Source organism: Narcine bancroftii, chromosome 8 (genome assembly GCF_036971445.1).
Source record: "Narcine bancroftii isolate sNarBan1 chromosome 8, sNarBan1.hap1, whole genome shotgun sequence".
In the NCBI taxonomy this organism is placed as follows: Eukaryota; Metazoa; Chordata; class Chondrichthyes; order Torpediniformes; family Narcinidae; genus Narcine; species Narcine bancroftii.
In genome coordinates this window covers 130,912,510-130,935,567 of record NC_091476.1, presented here as the reverse complement: position 1 = coordinate 130,935,567, position 23,058 = coordinate 130,912,510, and the positions used below count along the sequence as shown (strand labels likewise).

Below are 23,058 nucleotides of genomic sequence, written 5' to 3'. Positions count from 1 at the left end.
AAATTATCAAATACCAAAATTGATGCAAAATTCGCTAATCCCTTTTACAATAGACAACCTTTCCTTTAGAGAATGGGAGAGAAAAGGAATCAAAAGAATAGAAAACTGCTTTTTGGGAAATAATTTATTAACATTTGAATAGTTGAAGTACAAATATGGAATAACTCATGGTATAAGTCAACTACATATCATCAACTGAAAGCTTATTTAAAGGATAAATTGGGAAACAGCTTGAGATTACCTGAAGGAAGCAGCTTTGAATACCTGATTACAGACACAATGATAATTAAAAGATTTATAACCAACATGTACATTAAGCTGCAAGATAAGGAAAATGAAATAAACTATAAACCTAAGCAGAAGTGGGAAAAGGAGCTAAACATAAAGATAAAAAATGAAGTATGGGAAAAGTTATGTTCTGGAACTATGAAGAATACCATAAATACAAGGTTACGCATGATACAGTATAATTGAAAAAATGGGATTCAACATTATCGGATTGATGTTTTCGCTGTAAGAAGGAAATGGGAACAAGATTACATGTAACTTGGGCATGTACGAAAGTAAATACGTTTTGAGAAGAATTAAATTAGATACTAAATAAAATTACCTAAAACAACATACCAAAAAAAAAACAGAGATATTTCTTTTAAGTAACAAAAGAAGTTGAGAATTAGGCCTCAAACTGGATAAAGTGAAAAAAGAATTCATTATGATAGCCTTAGTGATAGCAAAAAAATGTATAATGTCAACTTGGAAAATGGAAGAGAGCATGAGTATACAGCAATGGTACATGGAAATGAATAAATGTATTCCATTGGAAAAAATAACATACAATTTAAAAAATAAAGTCACATGTTGGAACAAATTTGGGAACTAGACATGGAACATATCAGAGAGAGCTTGCCTACAATCTCCATCCCCTAAAATGAGAATGAAAATTATAAGAAGACAAAATGACTAGATTCAGTGTGTAATAAATAGATGACGCATTTTTCTTGTTTATTTTCCTTTATGTGAAAATATTGTTTTATTGTATCGTAAATGTTAAATATTTATGGGTTTTGGAGGGGGGTGGGTAGAGGGGAGGGAGGGAAAGGGGGGAAAAAAGAGGAGAAAAGACCACTGTGTAAATTTAATGAGAAACATTTGTACATATTTTGGTTGGTATGGTTCACAGTGAAAAATTTTTAAAAATTTAAAAAAGGCTTCTGAATAAAGCAATACACATCACCCACATAGCTTTTTCTACCTTTGATGTATCAAATCACTATTTTTTTTCTTCCTGTACACGAGATCTCTATTATATTCACTGTAGGATAAGAATTTGCATTACTAGGGATTATATTCTAATTGCTTTTCTTGTTCTGGCATGATCTAGTGGCTTCTGATTTTCAACAATAAATCGCTCCTAATGAGGTTCAGCCCATTGTCCGGTGAGAGCTACGTTCCTCATGCTCTGATCGTCACCTCTTCACCAAGTTAATAAGCCTCAAGATATTTAAGGTATGACATTTCCAGACACTTGCCCATAAAATGTCACAATGACATAACAAGGTTAGAAGAGGAAGCATAAAATTCTTCTTGTAAAAAAACAAATTTAAAATTGCATAACACAGCATAGAAGACATTTCCAGTAAAAATTCAAAGTGCTGATGCCACATGCGCAGTCAGTTTTACTTGGCAATGATTGAGGTGGGTGTTACTATGAGACAGAGGTCAGACAGCCTGCCAGTGTCAATTACCCAAATGTGAAGCTGAATGAAAAGAAACAAAACCACAAACCATACAAACCTGCTTTGTTTAAAAATAGTAAAACAAACATTTGCTAAAACCAATCTATATGTAACAAACATATTTATTTAACTTGTCCCAAAGCGTCATCTTATTTTTAACTATATCAATAAAAATATTTCACTTTTGGTGTGACAAGGAATGACAACAATAAAGATGGTACATTCATAACCCCAAACTTTCACACTTAGAAAGCCCTTCAACACATCATAGCCATAACTTACTCCATAGCCATAGCCACTGAAACAGTGTTAGAAAGCAGTGCACAAATTGTTCACACAATATCTCATAAACGAGACAAAGATCAGATAGTTAGTTCTGTCATACAGATTGCCTTTGAGAAGATATTGAAAAATCCATCACTGAGAGATTACAATAAAGGCAGGCCTTCTCCACAATATCCACATACCAAAATAAACATAACAAGGATAAATAATTCCTGGCCATGGTATCTGAATTTCCCTATTCACATGTGTCATGGGACTTTGTACCAAAAGGCAGTCACAGCCTCAATTTAAAACCTATTTTTAAAAGATCACAGCATAATGGTTCCCTCAAAGTGTTACCCCACATCATGTGCTCAATTCAGAAGCCAGGCACAAATCCACCACCATTTCCTTCATTTGAGACAGTAGTGAAATGTAAAGTTCTTCATATTATTTCTTTACCAACCACATTTCACACACCCAGTCTTTTCTTTCTCAAGCCTGTTTCACACTTCAATATGTTCACAGGCAATCTGATCACGTCCCCACTATGTTAGATCCCCAATCTTTCAAATAGTTATCTACCTCTCATTAAATATCTCAAATGATCCAACCTCCACACCCTCCAGGTGGAGGATTGCAGAGATTTCCCCCCCCCCCCCCCCCCCACCAAGCTCTGTTTTAAATGACCTTACACTTTGATATATCCTGTGACTCAAATTTCTCCTACTGGAGAAACACCTCAACATTCACTATATCATACCCCCCTTAGATTTCAAATTTATTGTCAGAATACATACATCACATACAACATACACATATAAACAAATAAAGAAGTGTAAACTAACCGACTGTGCAATACACAGGAAAAATGAAACCAATAAAGTGCAAAGGTAAGAGTCCTTAAATGAGACCCTAATTGAATTTATTGTTGAGGAGGCTGATGGCGGAGAGGTAGCATCTGATCTTGATCTTGGTGATACAAATCTTGTGGCACCTATACCTCTTTCCTGATGGTAACAGTGAGAACAGAGCATATGCTGGGTGATGTGGATCCTTGATGATTGCTGTTACTCTCCAACAATAATGTTCCCTGAAGATGTTCTCGATGGGGAGGGTTTTGCCTGTGATGTCCTGGGCTATGTCCACTACCATTTGCAGCATTTATGCTCAGGGTACTGGTGTCCCCATACCAAACCATGATGCAGTCAGTTAGCAGTTTTTCCACCACATATCTGTAGAAATTTACCAAGATTTCCCCCCTTAGAACTTCATGTTTCAAGATCATCCTTACTTTTCTAAACTCCAAAGATTATAGACCCACATGATTTAACAACTCTCTCAGTTCAGGAATTAGACTAGTGTATCTTGTTTGGATTGCCTCCAACATTGGTAAATTTTTATGGCAACCAAAAGTATAAACTGTACACAAGGTCCCAAAGTTCCTCTGACCATTGGGGTTTACCAGATGCAATAATAAGCTCCATTACATGGTGTGCCTTGGCAGCTTTGAGCACTCTTGCTAATTGAAGGCCCATTAAGTCCTTTATGCTCATTCCATGGTTCTTAAAATTCATCTCTTCCTTTTTCCCTCCACAATGTCTAGGAACTATGGTTTTTGCAAGACTCTTGCAGTGGTTTATAGATGAATGGACAAAATAGTAAAGTGTTTAATTGGGGAAGGGCTGATAACAATGGGATTATGCAGATACTTGGGAGAGTAAATTGGGAATAGTTGTTCTCAGGGAAAAGCACAGAAATAACGGGGAGCATGTGTAGCGATCACTTGGACGGGATTCTGGATAGGTTTGTCTCACTTGGACAGGGGAAAGATGGTAGGATAAGGTATCTTGACAGAATAGGTGAGGCAGCTAGTTAAGAGGAACAAGGAAATACACAGAAGGTTTAGGAAGCAAAGGGTTTGAAGGGCTCATGAGAATTATATGGTAGCCAGGAAGGAACTTAAAGGATTTAGGATAGTGAGAAGGGGTGCATAAGAAGGACTTGGCAAGTAGGTTTAAGGAAAACCCTAAGGCTTTCTATCCATACATGAAGAACAGAAGGATGAGAATGAAAGTAGGCCTGTTTAAGGATAAAGGAGGCAACATGTGCCTGGACGCAGCGGAGATAAGGGAGGTCTTTAATGAACACTTTGCTTCAGAGTTCACCAGGAGACAGATTTTAAACAATGTGAGGTCAGCACAGAAAAAGTTACTATGCTGGAGCATGTTGAAGTTAAGAAAGAGATAGTGAAAAACTGAAGGATCGATGTCCACATGAACAGACAGGATTTATACCAAGTTACCATAGGAAGCGAGGGACATGACGATGATCTTCGTATCCTCCCTGGCCACAGGTGTCGTACTGGAAGATCGTAAGATGGCCTGTTGTTCTGCTTGTTAAGAAAGATAATCGGGAGAATCCTGGAAATTATCAACTAGTGAATCTTAATTGTGGTGCTGGGCAAACATTTGGAAAGGATTCTTAGAAAGAGGAATTATGAACATTTGGAGAATCGTAGGCTTATTTGGGATAGTCAGCATAGCTTTGTGAAGGGTAGGCCATGGTTCACAAACCTAACTGGAGGTGACATAACAAATTGATTGAAGATAGAATAGTGGATGCGGTGTTTGTGAATTTTAATAAGGCCTTTGCCAAAGTTCCCCATGGTAGGTACATCCAGAAAGTCATGGAATCCAAGGAAAATTAGCTGCATGGATTCAGAATTGGCTTATGCTGAGAAGGCAGAGAGTGGCAGTAGAAGGTGGGTAATTTGCCTAAAACTTAATGACAGGTGGTGCTTCACAGGGATCTGTTAAGGACCCTGCTCTTTGTGACTTTTATAAATGACCTGGATAAGTAAAATAAATGTTTGCATATGACACAAAGCTTGGAAGTGTGGAGAGTCATAATTTACAATCAGATATAGACAGGTTGCAGATTGAGTTTAACCTGAAAAAGTGTGAATTGATACACTTTGGAAGATCAAACTTGAAGGTGGAGTACAAAGATAATAGCAGGATCCATGGCAGTGTTGAGCCACAGAGGGATTATGTGATCAAACTCCATATAATCCCTCAAAGTTGCCATGCAAGTTGACAGGGATATCTGGAGTCAAGGCGACTGGTAGGCTGGTCTTCATTGGTCGGGGATGGCGATGAAGAGCATTTCTATAAAATTCTGATTAAACGACATAAAGGGGTTGAGTTCTGATCAGCTCTTTATAGGAAAGATGTAGAAGCTTTATAAAGGGGGTTCAGACGAGATTTACCAGGACGCTACCTGGAATATGACTTATGAGGAAAGGTTTAATGAACTAGGGCTTTTCTGTTTGAGCAACAGAGGATGAGATTTAATAGAGATTAATAAGATTACGAGAAGCATAGAATGGACAGGCATATTCTTTTTCCCTGGTCGGCAGTGGCTAATACGAAAGTCAATCTGTTTAAAGCGCATGGACGAAAGTTTAGGAAAGGTATCAGAGGTAGGTATTTTACACAGAGAGTGTTGGGTGCCTGGAATGCACTGTGGGGGCCAGTATAATAGAGACTTTTAAGAGACTCTGATGTAAGAAATAATAGTGATTATGGACTGTAAGGGAGCAAAGCATTAAATTGATCATGGAGTGGGTTTAAAAAGGACAGCACAACATTGTGGACTGAAGAGCCCATTCTGTGCTGTACTGTTTTATTTATTTATCTATCTCTCCATCTACTTTCTACTGCTTATTTTGTTTGGAAAATATTGGGTTAAGAGTGTGGAAAAAAATTGGGATATACATTTGCCTTATTCTGAAATTTCTGTTCTATTTCGACAACTTTAAAATAGCATGGACTTATTACAGACATTTTCAATTGAATATTATCGTGAGGGAAGAATGCCCTAGATGACCATAACATTGAATAGTTCTGAATTTCATTTTTTAAAATATCACCATCTATGATAAGCAGATTGTGTGCCTCAGGGTTCGGAACTAGGACCCTTGCTTTTAGAAGCATACATAAATAATTTGAATAAATATGTTTGTGGCAAGGTGAGTAAGTTTATTGATGACATAAAAATATTTGCTATATTGGATAGTGAAGAAGCTTACCTGGGTTTGCAACAGCATCTAAATCAGATGGACAACTGGGCTAAGGAATGGCAGATGCAGTTCAACTTGGAGAAGCATGAAGTGCTGCATTTGGGCTGATCAAACCACACCAGGACTCACTGTTAAAGGCAAGGCCCTAAAGAGTGTTAGGAGTAGAGAGACCAGGGGTGCAGGTATATAACTCCTTAAAGATGGCAGCACAGTTAGACAGAGTAGTGGGGAGAGTGTTTGGGATGCTTGCCTTTATTGGTTGTGGCATTGAAACAGTTGTAATGCCATTTTGAAGTTATACAAGACAATGGCGAGGGCTCACTTGGAATATTGTGTGCAGGTTTTGTCACCTAGCTCTAGGAACAATGTTATAAAGTTAGAAAGGTAACAGACGAGGTAAAAGTTGTTGCCAGGATTAAGGAAGTTGAGTTATCATGAGACTGGAAAACTAGGCCTATTTTCCTTAGAGGGTAGGAGTTTGAGAGGGGTTGTTATTGAAGACTATAAAATCATAAGATGAATAGTGACAGTCTGTTTTATACAGTGGGAGAATCTAAGATGAGTAGGCATAACTATTGGGGGGGGGGGGTGGGATTTATACGGGACATGAAGGGACAGTTCTTCACTTAAAGGGTGATAGACATATGGAACAAGCTGCAAGACAAAAAAGTTAGGTATATTAGCTTCCTGTAAGAAATACATGGGTAACTGCATTGATGGTAGGGGATTGGGGGCCTATGCGTCTAATGCAGGCAAGTGGAACTAAAGCAGGATCATTTGGCTTGAACAAGCTGGGCCTATGATCCTATTTCCATGCTTTAAGTCTCTAATTTAGAGATAGATAGGTTAACTGAGTGGGTAAGGGCCTGGCAGATGAAGTAAAATGGTAAATACAAGGTCATGCAGTTTGGAAGGAAAAATAGATCAGATAATAACTTAAATGGTTAAATATTGCAGCACGCTGTTGTGCAGAGGAATTTAGGAGCACTTATGCACAAATCACAAAAGGTGGGTTTGCAGGTGCAACAGGGAAAGTTGGCCTTCATTGCCAGAAGGATTGAATTTAAGATCGGAGGCCACACCTGGATTACCATGTGCAGCTCTGGTCTCCATACTTGAGAAAGGATATACTGGCTTTGGAGGCAGAGCAGAGATGGATCACTAGGTTGATTCTGGAGATGAAGGGATGTGACCCTAAGAGGAGAAATTGAGTTGCCTGGGACTATACTCACTGGAATTCAGAACAATGAGAGGAGATCTTATAAGAACCTATACAATTATGAAAGAGACAGGTCAGACAGAAATTGGTTTCCACTGGTAGGTGAAACTAGAACTAGAGGATATCTTCTCCCCCAAGATTCAGGGGAGGAGAATTAGGACAGAGATGAGGAGGTGCATTTTCCATTGAATCTGTAGAACTCTCTGCCTAATAAAGAAATAAATGCTGCCTCATCAAATATATTTAAGATAGATTTTTGATTACTAAGGGAATTAAGGGTTATGGGGAATGAGTGACTCAGCAATGCTGAGTCCACAGAGAGATCCTCCATGATGGCCTCCTCCTGCTTCTATTTCTTATAACAAGTGGCATCATTGGGGACAAAAGGAAATCGTTGATGTTTCAGGTTGAGACCGTTCATCATTATTTTTACGCTGCAAATTCTCCGCACCTCATACTTATACTTCAAGAGAGACTTAGACTTCACAATTTCAGTCCTATCTTTTTCCTGCTATAACGTGTGATTCTCCCTGAACTGCGATATACCAGGACACATCATGTACAATCCCTAAAAGGGTAAAATAAATCAACCTCCAATGGTGGGAGAGTCTAGGACAAGAGGGCACAACTTCAGAATTAAAAGTTCTCCACTTAGAATACAGAGATACATAGGAATTTCTTTGCCAGAGGGTGGTAAATATGTGGAATTTGTGCCACTTGCAGTTGTGGAGGCCAGGTCATTGGGTGTATTTAAGGCAGAGATTGATAGGTTCTTGTTTAGCCAGGGGTTCAAATATGGGGAGAAGACCAGGCAGTGGAGCTGAGTGGGAAAATGGATTAGCTCATGATTGAATGACAGGGCAGACTCAATGGGCTAATTGCCTATTTCTACTCCTATGTCTCATGGTCCTAAATTGCCAACAAGGTGTTTACCAAGCTAGTCTTATTTGCCAATGAACAGCCTTTATCTCTCTGAACCTTTCCAATCCATGTTCCTACCTAAATATATTCTAAACATTATAATTGAACATAACTCTCCCACTTCCACCTGCAACTCACCCCTCTCACCTTAAATCTATGACTTCCAGTTTTAGATTTTGCTGACCTGGAAAAAAAGATGAAGATTATTTGCCTTCCATATAAATTCTTCCCAATCTCTGAAGATTTAATGATATATATATATATTTGGTTATACTAATTTGTTCAATTTCTAATTAGCTCAATTTATAGGTTTTACAAGGTTCTAACCTGTAGTTCTAGAATCTAGAATCAGTCAAAATGCATACAACAGGCTATTCGGCCCAACTCATTCACTCCAACTAAGTTATCATTCTGTGCTAGTTCTATTTGTTGGTATCTGGTCCATATCCTTCAAAGCCCTTTTCATCCATAAATCTGTCCAAATGCCTTTTACCTGCCAGAAAATGACTAGATAATCTACTTTTGAGAAGTAGCTGAGGGGTTAATATTGTTTTTTATAAAAGATACGCTACTCCCCTAAATATAAATGTTTCAGGTTCTAGAATCAGAATTTATTGTCATGAACATGTCACGAAGTTCACTTCAAGCTTCAACAGAGCTTCACAAATACACAGAAACTTCAATTTCCATGAACAAGAGGAAAGAATGTCACTCAAAGCAAAATCTGCTGTTGCAGAGTTACAGGCTACCAAATACTTTTAGTTTATCATAAATCCTCAGATGGAAATATTTCAGACTCTTGTGCAAGTTTACATAGTATACAAAATGCTACCTTTGCAGCAAGCTGCACTGATACACAAGCAAACCAGGTCAGAGGTGCAGGCTCGCACTGGGTTGACATCACAATGGTCCTGGTGGGAGGGGCCAAAAAGGATCATGGGAGTGGTACTGATGAGCTCTCAGAGAGTTCCAGTAAAGTCAGTTGGTTGGTTCAACTCACTCACAGCTTCTGTGTGGTTTTTTTTTTCTTTCATTTGCTGCACAACACATCAACCACATCTTTTTAAAATTACACCTCAAAACAATACAATCCTGAGATGTAAAACAGTTTTTACTCACCAGTTTTATAAAACCATGAAATTCCTATTAGATCCACAATGATATGATAATCACATTTAACTGGATGCCTATACAAATGAAAATAGATCAAAAGTAGTCCATCATAAATAAGAACTGTATTACCTTGGTGAAAGCGGTGGTGAAAAGGGCGTCTGTTGGCCCTCATACTGTTTTACCATTGCTCGAACACTCCAAGAGGGACTTCCAATTTCCTCTTCAAAACTGCAAGATAAAGACAGTCAAACCATTCTTTGTTGGATAATGCAAAGTTAAACAGCAAATGTACATTCAATTTCTGATCAGTCTCCAAAATTTAACAAATGGTTGTAGCAAAAATAAAAATTTAATCAGTTTAGGCAGTATATGTGGAGAAAAGAACATAGAACACTATAGCTCTCGATGATGTGCTAACACATGTTTTATTCCTTCCAAAAAAAACTAAACACTTCCTACTTCATAATCCTCTATTTTTCTTTTCTTCCATGTGCCTGTCCAAGAGTTTCAAATTCCCCTAATGTTTCACCCTCCACCACCACCACTGGCAAGGCATTCCAGGCACCCACAACTCTCGTGTAAAAAAAAAACTTACCCCTGATGTCTCCCCTAAACTCTTTTCTCTTTACTTTATACAGATGTCCTCTGGTATTTGCTACTCCGCCCTGGGAAAAACATGCTGGCTGCCTACCTTTGCCAGATTTCAGATTCAAAGTTCAGATTTATTGTCAGAGTACATAGATGACATCACATAGATGAGATTATTTTTCCTGTGAGTGAGGCAGAATTATCACTTACTGGTAGAGCAAAAAAAAAGTACACAACGTACACATGTAAACAAATAAAGAAATGTAAAAAACTGACTAGCTGTTAAGGGTCTGACTAAATCCCTTAACTTTTTTATTTGGTATTGTTGAAGAGAGTGACATACGTTAACGACATCTGAGCTACATGTATTAGCTTTTATTTCTCTTATGGCTAGGCAAGCGATGTTGCTCAGATGCTACCCCACCTAATCACGCTCAATGACCACGTGACATCATGTCATGTTTAAAGTTAGAGAAGATTAGATGCTTAATTTCCGATTTTAATTCAAATTTTCAAATACTGTGGGGATCTTTCCTGAGTTACTTTTATAATCTTTGATTTGATATGAAGGTAGAAATGTTGACTAATGAGGCGATTTATCACTTTGATAAGAAATCTGTCTTTTCTTTTGGCCAAACAGCTTCTTACTTGGTAGTGGGTTTAGGTTTTCCTTTTTAAAAATATTATAATATCAATACTATAATATTATTTGATTAAAATGTGGATACCTTGGATGAAATGATATGATTTAAGTGTAATGTATCTTTTTGAAATCTAACATGTATCCATATGTACTCTGTATTTTCAATGTTAATAAAAATATTGCAAAAGAAAAAAATGCAATACAAAGAGAAAAAAATTTTTTTTAAAGTGGAAAAGAGTCCATAAATGAGTCCCTGATTGAGTTTGTGGTCGAGGAGTCTGAAGGTGGAAAAGTAGCAGCTGTTCATGAACCTGGTAGTGTGAGCCTTGGGGCACCTATATCTCTTTCCTGATGGTAGCAGTGAGAACAGAGCATGTTCTAGGTGGTGTGGATCCTTTATGATTGTTGCTTGCTGCTGCTCTCTAATGGCAGTGTTCCCTGTAGATGTTCTCAATAGTGGGGAGGGTTTTGCTGTGAAGCAGGGGCTGTGTCCACTACCATTTGCAGGGTTTACGCTCAGGATATTGGTGTCCCCAAGCTAGACCACGATGCAGCCAGTCGGTACACTTTCCACCACACATCTGCAGAAATTTGCCAGGGTTTCCAATGTCATACCAAACCTCTGCAAACTCCTGAGTAAGTAGAGGCACTGACAAGCTGTCTTCACGATGACCTTAGTGTGTTGGGTCCAGGAAAGGTCGTCCTAGACAGTGACTCCCAAGAACTTAAATTTGCTCACCTCTCCACCACTGATCCCCCCCCTATGACCACTGGATCATACACCTCTGGTTTTCCCTTCCTAAAGTCATCAATCAGCTTCTTCTCCTGGTTTTGGTGGCATTGAGTGCAAGGTTGTTGTTAGTGTACCATTCAGCCAAGTTTTCAGTATTTCTCCTATATGTGGACTAATCGCCTTTGTTTTACATAACCTATTAGCATGTTGTTATTATATCGGGCACACTGTCATAGATGTAAAGTGAGTAAACCAGGGGGCGAAGAATGCACTGATGGAGATTGTGGAGGAGATGTTCTTACCAATCCTCACTGACTGTGTCTGGAGATGAGGAAATCCAGGATCCAATTACATAGTGGGATGTTGAGTCTCAGATCTTAGAGTTTGCTGATCAATTTTGAGGGGATGATGGTGTTAAATGCTGAACTGTAATCGATAAAGAGCATCCTGATGTATACATCTTTGCTGTCCAGGTGTCCTAGGGCTTTGTACAGAGCCAGTGAAATGGTGAAATGGAATGGATCCATGTCGCTACTCAAGACAGGAGTCGATGTGCTTCAACACCAGCCTCCATAGCACTTCATCAGTGCTGATGTGAGTGCAAATAGTTGATAGTCCTTTAGGCAGGTTACTACACTCTTTTTGGGGACCAGTATGATTGACACCTGTTTGATACAGGCGGGTACCATGCCCTGCCAGAGTGAAATGTTGAAGATATCTGTGAATATATTGGCAAGTTGGTCAGCACAGGTTTTTAATACTTGGCTGGGTACTCCATCCGGACCGGATGATTTCCTCAGATTCACTCTCCTGACAGCAGTCTGCATGTCATCCTCCATTGCAGATGTCTATTAAGCCACTTTTCATCCTTCCTCACTCCAAAGAAAAAAGTCCTAGCTCTGCTAACCTTGCCTCATAAGATATTTTTTCCAATCCAGGCAACCACTGCGACCTGTCAATAACTTCCACATTCTTCCTCAAATTCAATGACCAGAATTCAACAAAATACTCTAACTGTGGTCTCATCAGAGATTTATAGAGTTGTAACATGACCTCTCGACTCTTGAACTCAATCCCTGACTAATAAAGCCCAGCATTCCATAGGCCTTCTTAATTATCCTATCAATTTGTGTGGCAACCTTGAGAGATGTATAGATTTGGACCCCCAAGGTCCTTCCATTCTTCCACATGGTTAAGTGTCTGACCATTAACAACTGTACTCAGCCTTCAGGTTTGACCTTCCAAAATGCATCACCTCGCACTTATCCGGATTGAACTCCATCTACCACTTTTCTGCTCAACTCTGCATCCAGTACAACCTTCAACACTATCTACAACTCCTCCAACCTTCGTATCATCCGCAAACTTACTGACCCATCCTTCTGCATCTTCATCCCGGTTGTTTATAAAAATCACAAAGAACATGGGTCCCAGACTAGATCTCTGCACACTGACCTCCAAGCAGAATACTTTCTGCCCACTACTATTCTCTGCTTTCTTCAGGCAATCAGTTCTGAATGCACACAGCCAAGGTTCTATGGATCCCATGCCTCATAACTTTCTGTATGTGTCTCTCATGGGAGACCTTGTCAAATGCCTTACTAAAATTCATATACACCACATCTACTGCCCTACCTTCATCAATTTTGTTATCGCCTCAAAAAACTTAATTAAGATTGTGAGGCACGACTTTCTTGTCACAAAGCCATGCTGACTATCCCTGAGCAGACTGTACTTCTACAAATGCTCATAAATTCTGGCTTTGAGAAACCTCCCTAATAGTTTTCACACCACTGATGCAAGACTCACGGGTCTATCATTCCCAAGATGCTCCCCATTATCTTTTTTAAGCAAGGGAACCACATTTGCTATTCTCCAGTCCTCTGGTACCTCCCATCTAGCCAAGGAGGATGCAAAGATCATAACCAACACCCAAGCTATCTCCTTTCTCCCTTCCCACAGCAACCTGAGGTAGACCTCATCTGGCCCTGGGGACTTAGCAATGTTTTTAAAAAAGATCCAGGACTTCTCCTTTCCTAATCTCAACAAACTTCCTAATCTCAAATTTCCTAATCTCACAAACTTGTCCTAATCTGCCCTCACCCTAACAATGTTAACATCTCTTGAGAAACCCCAGGATGGGGTTAGGGCACAACCTACAGCATCAAACTGCCTTGTCTAGCCCAGTGGTTCTCAACATTTTTCTTTCCACTCACATCCTACTTTAAGTATTCCCTATGCTATAGGTACTCTGTGCTTAAAGTGGGATGTGATTGGGTGGGGAAGGACAAGAACCACTGCTCTAGACCCAATTGTTACTGAAATATTTTGCTTGAGAAAAATTGTTATTGGCCCATTTCTTTTGGATTTATGAAACCATGCACATAACGAGTCAACGAGGTACGATTAAAACAGTGGTTTTCAAACTTCTTTTTTCCACCCACATACCACCATAAGCAATCCCTTACTAATCACGGAGCACTAATGGGATAGGGAATACTTAAAGTGGAATGTGAGTGGAAAGAAAAAGGTTGAGAACCACTGCTCTAGCCCATTCTTACTTTGAATAACTTCCCCTTTGACTTCACTTATTTGCTCCAAACCATAGTTATGCCATGGGAAACTTTTAATCCTTAAATCAAAGTTGTTCACTTTGCTTTAAACTTTTTAAAAAATCAACGATCTGAATGTTATCTTGAAATTCTGTCTGACCAACTGAGTACTTCCAGTATTTTCTGGTTTTATTTCAGGATCCACAGTATTTTGCTTCATTAACCAGTGTTTTCTTAGCATTCTTGCTGAATCCCAAGCTGCAAAAGGATTCAGCATTCAGCCAGTAGAGGGCACCTTTGCGACATCTTCACGGACTGGCTGGTGAATCACAAACTATTTATTAGCATTTAGGGGTTAAAAATGGCTTGTGTCACACAGGTGTCACCTGTACCCATGGGGACACAAATTGAACACTTCTCAGTTGGTTTTCTGAATGCCTCGCTTTGGACTGCATTATTGGAAACTAGCCTTTGAAAGGACACTGTTTCTACACTATATGCTGGGCATGAAAAGGAGCAACCCATTGCAATATTCCATAATTAATTTTTAAAGCTTAAAGTCAATCATCTCTTCATGAATGCCCCAAGTAGGTGCTCTGTAGATACAATTTTGATTAATGCAATAATGTGATCGAGAGAGGAAAACTAAGAAAAGGACAGAAAACTTTTAAGTTAACTGCCAAAGCTTCTGTGAGTAGGAAAAAGGAAAAAGCATAATATAGGCAAATGTTGGTCCCTTACAAATGGAGAATTTACAATGAGGAACAAAGTAATGACAGCAGGTGAACCAAAATACTGCAGTATTTTCTAATACTGTTCAGAACGTACAATTAATAAAGTTAACTATTACGTGTTCCACAGATTCTGCCTGGCCTGCTGAGTTTTTACAGGCATTTTCTATATTCGATGCAAAAACTTTAATTCTGTCTTCATAAATGAGAACAAAATTTCCAGAAATGTGAGATAATCTAGAATTTAATGAAATGGACAGATTAAATATACAGTAATTAGTATTTGTACAAGAAAACTCTGAGGAATTAATGGCACTGATAGTTGCATCCCAAAGTATTTAAAACAGGTATGCAAGAAACAGGATACATTGGTGGAGTGGGGAGGGGGAAAGAGAGAAAGCGTAAAAAAGAAAAAAATTGGGATTTTCCGGGGATGCAGGTTGTGTACCGAAAGGATTAGAGATGCATCCCCACAATTCAAATATGTATCAATGAGGAAAAGGATTTTAGTATTTCTAAGTTTGCTGATGTCAAAAAAATTGGGTGGAATACAGTTACAAGGATGTTACAAGACAATTCAGACAGGGTGAATAAGTGAGCAAATATATAAATACAGTAAAACACAGATAAAAATAAAATAATCAATGGTATGAAAAGCAGTTTATAAATGGTGAGTGGAAATGTTAATGAAAAAAAGGGATCTGGGTGTCCAGCAAATGGTACTGCCAGCGATTTTGAGTCCAGGAGCAGGGATGTCTTCCTGCAGTTATAAAAGGCCTTGATTGGACAAAGCTTGAAATACTGTATGCAGTTTTGACCTTCTCACCTTGGTATACACCTACCACAGGGAGAATACAATAAAGGTTGACCAGACATTTCCTGAGATGGTAGGACTGTTGCACAGGTGAAATCAGGTCCACTTAAGTTTAGAAGAACAAATGAAAACCATACAAATTTCTGAAAGGGATTAATAGAGTTTACAGGGAAGAGGTTTTCCTTGGAAGGGGTGCAGAGGGGAAAGTGAAGGGCCCAGAAACAGGCATCATAGCCTCAGGGTATAGTCTTGGGATTGGGTTGAAGAGAAATTTCTTCACTCAGAGGATTGTAAACCTGTGGAATTCTCTATCATAAAATAATATGGAGGCCCAAATGCTGAATAAATTTAAGGAACCTTGAGATCACTATACTTTGACTAAAAAAATTTCTCCTCACCCAGTCCTAAGTATTGTATCCTGTACCCTGAGACTATGACGCCAATTCTAGAATGCAATCAGCAACCAACCAGGGAAAACAACCTCCCTGTTAAACCCATCAAGCTTTATCAGAACCTCATCTGGTTCAATGAGATCTCCTCTCATTCTTCTAAACTCTTGTGAACTCAAATTCTCCTTAAATCAATTATATCATCCTTGGAAATAGTTGGGTGAACCTTCATTCTCTCTGTGGCAAGAGAAATTTGGACACACAAAGGGCATCAAGATAAAATTGCTGATGAATCAGAAGATGGTATTGAGAACGAGGATCAGCAACAGTTGTATTGATTATTGCAGTAGATGCAACAGGTCAGGCGTCCTGCTCGAGTTCCAACTGGTAGATCCCCTCCGGCTCCCTTACCCACTTGTCCTGCTGCCTCACCCACTCCTTCTCCTGTCTTTCTTTGTCCTTAATAAATCAACTTAACAGTTTACAAAGTTCTAACCACAGTTGAGGTGCAGTACCTCATGATATTGTACATACAATGCTGCAGCATGGTTCAAAATGATCACCATAATCTTGCAATTGGTTCTCACCACACTAAAAACAGATAGAAAGAAATTATCTATAAATTTTCATCATTGTTTTAAACTTCACCTAATTCCCAAATTAAAGAGTTCTCAACTTGTTTTGTGCAGTGATACACAATTGAAATTACTTCATTTGTCACATTTTTGAAATTTTCTTTTAGGTGATCTGGCCCAACCATTCACATTAACTCTGAACCTGTGTTGTGTCAGCAGTGATGGAAATGCCTGAACAGTCTAAAATGAGAATGGGGCAGAATATTATAGTTACAAATAATAAGTTATGAGTAATGCTGAAATTTTAGATTTTAAATTACTGAAAGAGATTTGAGTTTAGATGGCAATTAATTACAGTATTGCTCGTTTCGCTATGAATGCTGGGAACCAAGAAAACATTATGACTATATATGCAGAAATGAGTTTCTGCAGAGTTAATTATAAATTAACACACTATTTTTTTCCAATTTCATTAAAGATGCTGTTTGGCAGACTCTTCCTGATACTTTGGATGCAGCACATGAACTCAAAGGTCAATCCTAAACACCAGCCCCTAAAACTGGCTCTCGTATCTGTGAAAATCCATCAATACCAGCCCAAAGTACTTTGTCCAACAAGAATTGGTTTGAGCAGGGTAATAGTGTACATGCTTATATCTTCATTGAAGATATAAGCTAAGAAATAACTCACCTCAGTCACTACTCCAAATAAGGCGAGAGGACCTATTCCTGTATAAACATTTTGTTAGAGCAAAAGGTTAAAGAAAAGCAATTTAACATACCATCCATTCTAAAAATATTTTAGCTGCAAAAAAATGTGTCAGGATGTTTATTCTCTACAGCTGTTTAAATTTTGTCAGGTACCCAGAATCTTTTTTGTCAGATTCCTAAAAATTTAATTGATATTATGGAAGAAATATATAAAGTAATTTTGCTTTTCCAGGGCAGGAAATATTCCATAATTATATAAAAATACCAACTGCAATAATGAAGTCTTATTAAATTCCTTGCTACCACACAGGGAACAGATGCAACGCTACAGAACCTGGTCTCACCTCAGAACCTCCTGTTTATATCTAAATACCTCCCGTCCAGAGCGGGAAACATCTTGCCGAGCCTCAGCAAGAGCTGCAGCAGCACTCTGCACCATAGCGGTTGTAGAAAGTGGCCTGTGATTATCCAGTGGATTGGCAGACTTGTTCCCCAGGGTTACTCCAGACCTCTGGCTGGCTGACCGAACACCAGATGGTTTGAAGTGAGCTGCCAAAGCTAGAATTAGTCTCATCACACACTTCAAGTTCCCTTCAACGATGTCTGTTCAATCAAGAAAAATAAAAACTTAGTTCCAGTAACCCCTTGATTTCTCCCTCCATCCCCACTTACTTAAACATTGATAAGGAGATTAACAAGAGAAAGACAGTTTCTTTGACAATGACGACTATATTGGAATGTCAGGCTGTAAGCAGGCATCCTTTTCTGTAAAGTCACATTTAGGTTGATTTATTTTGCTGTCATTTATCTCCATTGTCAGAGAAAGCTTTATACCAGTCACCAAAGTTATACTTAAGTAAACTTGCAATCCTTTACATTCTACTACCACCTCCGACTCCTTCCACCAAGACAATTCTGTATCCAATTGACCAGCTCACCATGAATCCCTTGTGATCTGACCTTTAGGACAGGTCTACCAGGTAGGACCTTGTCAAAGTCCCCATGTCTACTCCCCGGGGGCTATGGTTTCCTCCCACTGTTCGAAATGTACAGGGGTTGTAGGTTAATTGGGTATAAATTGGGCGGCATGGACTTATGGGCTGAAATGGCCTGTTACTGCGCGCTGTCTAAGTAAAGAAAAAATGCCTTGTTTAAAAATGCAGTCAAATTCACGACAAAGTCATGCTGACTATCCCTGATATTGACATAGTTCATTGGGGTGACAAATCCATAACGTCGGTGATGTGGAGGATTTTAAAAAATTCATTTGCGTGTATAGAAAGTTCAGAAGGCAAAGAGGCTTCAAAGGAAGTTGGAAGAGATGGTCAATTCTAGACCACTACTTCACATTTCCTGGCAGTCATCTTAAACTGAACCATGTATTGTATTGCACTGAGCTGGAAAGTGCTGAATGGGATATTATCCCATGCGATTTTTATCGCAGCTGTGTGACAACGGCAGGAGCTTTAGTTTAAGATGATGGATTTATCTGAGAGAGAATTTTGCTCTTTCCTTAATTTTGTAGCCTCTGTCGGTCATGGTCAACCATGGAGGCCTGTAACTATTGTTGTACTGCAGAGGTCAGTGGTTGGTCCATTGTTTGATATCTACATTAATAATTTGATAAGAATATAGTTAGAATGATTATTAAGTTCATGGATGACTCCAAAACTGGTGTTATAGTGGACAGCGAGGAAGTTTGTCTGATATAACTTCTGGTGAAGTGGGCCAAAGAATGGCTGATAGAAGTCAACTTAGACAATAGAGAAATTTTTCATTTCAGTAGGTTAAACCAGGACCTGCACTTTGAAAGATGTGGCCCTCCAGAGAGATCTACAAGTACAGCTGTTGAAAATGATGACACAGCTAAACAAGGCATTTGGGATGCTTGCCTTCATCAATCAGGGCAATGAGTACAAGAGCTAGGACATCATGTTCGAACTGTATATCGCATTAGTGATACAAGTTGAACCTCTTTAACCTCTTTTAATGCATTTCCAGCATTTTCATTTAATATTTTTAGCATATGAAGCATCTTGCTTCTGTATTACTGTTGTTAAAAGGAAAACTGCTGCCAATAATTTTATCCACTCTCAGTAAAATTCAATTCAGCTGAACTGGGGCAGACCCCCTTTTCTACACCAGGTCTCACCTCCCCACTTGCCTAGCAATTGCACTTGAATATTTTCATTCCTTTTCTTCTTGTCCTTCAAGTACCCTCCCTCCCCCACCCCCAAACTCATTGTTCTGTGAATATTGCTCTTTGAAGATTATCCCCATCCCTCTATTTGCATCACTGCAGATGGCCATAGTTTTAACACATTCATACCTAGACTTCTCTGATTTCATCTCCTTAAAACACAAGTCTCTGAACTGACTTCTAGCCAACCCTACCCCTTTACTTCTCTTCAAGTTAGGACAAATCTCTGTGAAGTTTTTTTAAAATCTTAAAACCATTACAAATAGACTCACCACGAGCTGATGTCTGGTGCATGCGAATCCTTTTGGAGGCTATGAACTGTAGCACTTTCTCCACATTGTCTTTCATTTCCTTATGGCTGCGGGGGTTGAAGCAAACATCATGGAGTTGCTCGCCGGCTTTGAGATATTAAAAACAAAATATTATAAAATTTCATGTATTCATGGCAAGTTTTATTTGAAAAACTTATCTGAATATATGTGAAATATCTCTAGCCTCAAGCTTTTGACATAACCATATGTTCTGGCCTCCTAGTCAATACGTGCAATCCTAAAAAGCACAAAACTCTCAACCTAAATGTCTGTTAGAGTCACGAGCTTGAATGAAAACTTTGTATTAATAAATAAACAATGTCTCCTTTACATGAAGGATATCTTTAAAAAATATTTAAATATATCCACGAGTGTTTTCCCTTTTCCTTCTTAATTGCTTGAGCCATACCATATCCTGTGCTTAGCTTGTTCACAGATCTATATCAATGTTGTTGTAATGTCAATTTCTCTCTGCCTTAGTTCAGGAAGCACCCAACTTCTGCCAGTAGCAACTTTAACTTATTTGCCAAGGATTTTGAAAATAAACTCCCCCAACTTGAAAACTATTGAATTAGATGTTCCAATATACCCAAAATATTATACCCCACATTATGTGCAAATAACATTTTTACACAAGAGGAAAATGAAAGAGAATATTCAGTATCTTTTAATCGTTAACTCTTCAAGTCTGACAATTTCCTTCAAGTTCTCCTTCATCAAAAACATGCTAAAATGCTAAAAACCATCAATGTAAATCCGAACAATGAACAACATGATCACCAAAATATCTGGATATAAGAAAAGACCTTTAAAATGTTCCAAGTTCAGATACTGATGAATATAACTCACATATACTAACCGACAATTTCCACTAGATGAGTTAGCACTATTCCATCCCGTAGATCTTGCCGCAAGTCTTGCACTAGATTCAATCCCGGTTTTTTCTTTAATTGGGAGTTAACCCACACCACATAGGATTGCAGCTGTTGCTGTTGTACAGGAAGAGATTTAATTTCTGTCTGCACTCAAAAGAAATTTACCTGAAAAAAAGGAACTTTAACATTTTCTAGTTAAACAGGAAAGTCTGAATATGCTAAGATCGCAGTGCAATACACAAAAGTGCTGGAGAAATTCAGCAGGTCATGCATTTTTAGGAAGCAAAGAGGCAGAGCCCTTTGCCAAGAGCAAAAAGCAAGAAAGCACCTGCAAAGAGTTGTAATCGAGGTAACTGTGGGAGTTGGGAGCTTAATAGGAAATATCTGTAGAGGTTTTGTCTCCCAAGATGATGATAGAGAGAGATCAAGGATCCTATTTCTTTCTCTCAATTCCTCTGCCTCTGTGGCATCTGCCCCCAGGATTAAGTTCTTCCATTCCAGAACATCTAAAATGTCCTCCTTCAAAAGACGCAGCTTCCCTTTTCTTGCCATTAACTCAGCCCTACCCACGTCTCCTCTATTCCCCGTAAACCTGCCCTAGCCCTCTATGACCTGAGACACAATAAGGACAGGATTCCCCTTGTTCACATCTACTACCCCACCATCCTCTGCATCCAACATAATATCCTCCACAATTTTCAACACCTACATCATGATCCCACCACCAATCACATCTTTCCCTTTCCTTCCCTTTCTACGTTCTGTAGGGACCACTCCCTCCAGCACTCCCTTGTCTACTCTTCCCTTTCCATTAAGTGCTCCTCACCAACTTCTCCTGTGAATTTGTAGAGGTTATCAAATAGATCTAGTAGTCCGTTGTGCCCTCTACATTGAAGAGACTGGACATAGACAGGGAGATTGTTTTGTTTGGCATTTTCATACTGTCTGCTACAATAACTGGGAACTCCCAGTGGACAACCATTTTAATTCCACACCCTATTCCCACATCAACATGGCTGTCCATGACCTCGTGCACTGCCAAACCGAGGCTACACAAATTGGAGGAACACCTAAAATTCTGACTGGGCACTCTCTAACCAGATAGCATTAACATCAACTTCTCTAGTTTCTAATAGTAACCCCCCCCTCCCCCACCCTTAACTCTCTCTTTCCCTATCCCTCATCTCCTTTCCTCCAGTTCCCTACCCTGTTCCCTCTCCATTCAGATCTACCCCATCCCCTATCACTTCCCAGCTGTTTCCTCTTCTTCCCTCCCACCCATATCTAATGCTGACCACTTTCCTATTGGCCTGCGCTCCCCCCTCTGTCCCTTCCTTCCTTCTTTCCTACTCCTCTTCTCTCCCCCCCCCCTTTTTATTTAACTTTGCTCATTCCTTGATGAAGGGCTTAGGATACCCTTTACTACCTATAGATGCCATTTCATCAGCACTTTTGTGTATTGCATAATATTGCACCAAAATTGTTTTACTTGCTGCAGCCAAATAGGTATTTGTAAACAAAAAACTACATAGTCACTATCTGGGGAGTGTGGTAGAACAGAAGTATCTAGGAGTTCAGATACATAGAAGCTTGAAAGTGGCATCACAAGTACATAGGGTGGTCAAAAAGACTTTTGGCACACTGGCTTTCATCAGTCAAAATGTTAAGTTTGGAAGTTAGGAGATCAGATCTCTAGTCAGAGGACATACTGTACTTGACATCACATAGAACTCTGAAATTCTTTTTCCTGCAGAACAGGAACATTTTCTACTTTTCAGTAGTGTAGAAAATACGTTCTCAAGAAAGGTGGATAAAACCCGGCTTTCAAGCTCTGAATAAAAGGAGCTTCTGAGTTTGTTGTTGAGGAGTCTGATGGTGAAGGAGTAGCAGCTGTTCCTGAACCTGCTGGACTTTTATTTGGGCCTTTATTGATTTTTTAAAATTCTCTGGATTGCAAAGTTTGTTTACATTTGTTATCTGTTGAGAGTTCTTTGTTTACATGTATACAGATTTTTTTTGCACTACCAATAAATGGTAGTCTTGCCTGGCCCGCAGAAAAAAGAATCTCAGAGTTGTATGTGATGTCATGTATGTACTTCGACAATGAATCTGAAATATGAAATCTGAGTCTTGTGGCACCTATACCTCTTTCCTGATGGCAGCAGCAAAACAGAGCATGTCCTGGGCAATGTGGATCCTTGATAATTGCTGATGCTCACTGATAGCAGCATTCCATGTAGATTTTCTCAATGGTTACGAGAGTTATGTCTGATTTACTGGGCTATGTCCCGCTACCTTTTGCAGTACCTGGAGGCATTGGTGCCCCCATACCAGGTTGTGATGCAGCTGGGCAGCACACTTTCCACTACACATCTGTAGGTTTTTTTTAAAATTTAGACATACAGCACAGTAGCAGTCCTTTTCAGCCTATTCTTCCCAACTAAACCCAACTGAACTACAACCCCAGTATGTTTTTATGAAGAATGGGTGAAAACTGGAGCACCCAGGGAAAACACAGGGAGAAAGTACAAACTCCTTACAGACCGTGCCAGATTCAAACCCCAGATGCTGGAGCTGTCATAGCTTTGCACTGACTGCTA

The 23,058-nt window shown here is 39.1% G+C and overlaps 1 protein-coding gene and 1 long non-coding RNA gene across 7 annotated transcripts in view; both read right to left on the bottom strand.

The window, feature by feature from the left end:
- The window catches only part of dixdc1b (DIX domain containing 1b), a 117,243-nt gene that overhangs the window by 47,105 nt on the left and 47,080 nt on the right, over positions 1-23,058 (bottom strand). For 2 of the 6 annotated variants that reach the window (XM_069894864.1, XM_069894863.1), the window contains 5 exons: positions 20,443-20,572; positions 19,545-19,670; positions 17,417-17,675; positions 16,322-16,378; positions 9,467-9,565 (listed from right to left, as the gene is read on the bottom strand). In XM_069894864.1, the coding sequence (XP_069750965.1) occupies positions 9,467-9,565; positions 16,322-16,378; positions 17,417-17,675; positions 19,545-19,670; positions 20,443-20,572 (671 nt within the window). Of the gene's footprint in view, positions 1-9,466; positions 9,566-16,321; positions 16,379-17,416; positions 17,676-19,544; positions 19,671-20,432; positions 20,573-23,058 lie in introns of all 6 variants that reach the window. The other 4 variants (XM_069894868.1, XM_069894867.1, XM_069894866.1 and 1 more) reach the window with 3 other exon arrangements.
- On the bottom strand, positions 6,700-9,105 carry LOC138741184 (uncharacterized). The gene is made up of 3 exons (XR_011343372.1): positions 9,057-9,105; positions 8,372-8,408; positions 6,700-6,738 (listed from the first exon to the last, which is right to left on the bottom strand). It is a non-coding gene; the product is annotated as an uncharacterized lncRNA (long non-coding RNA).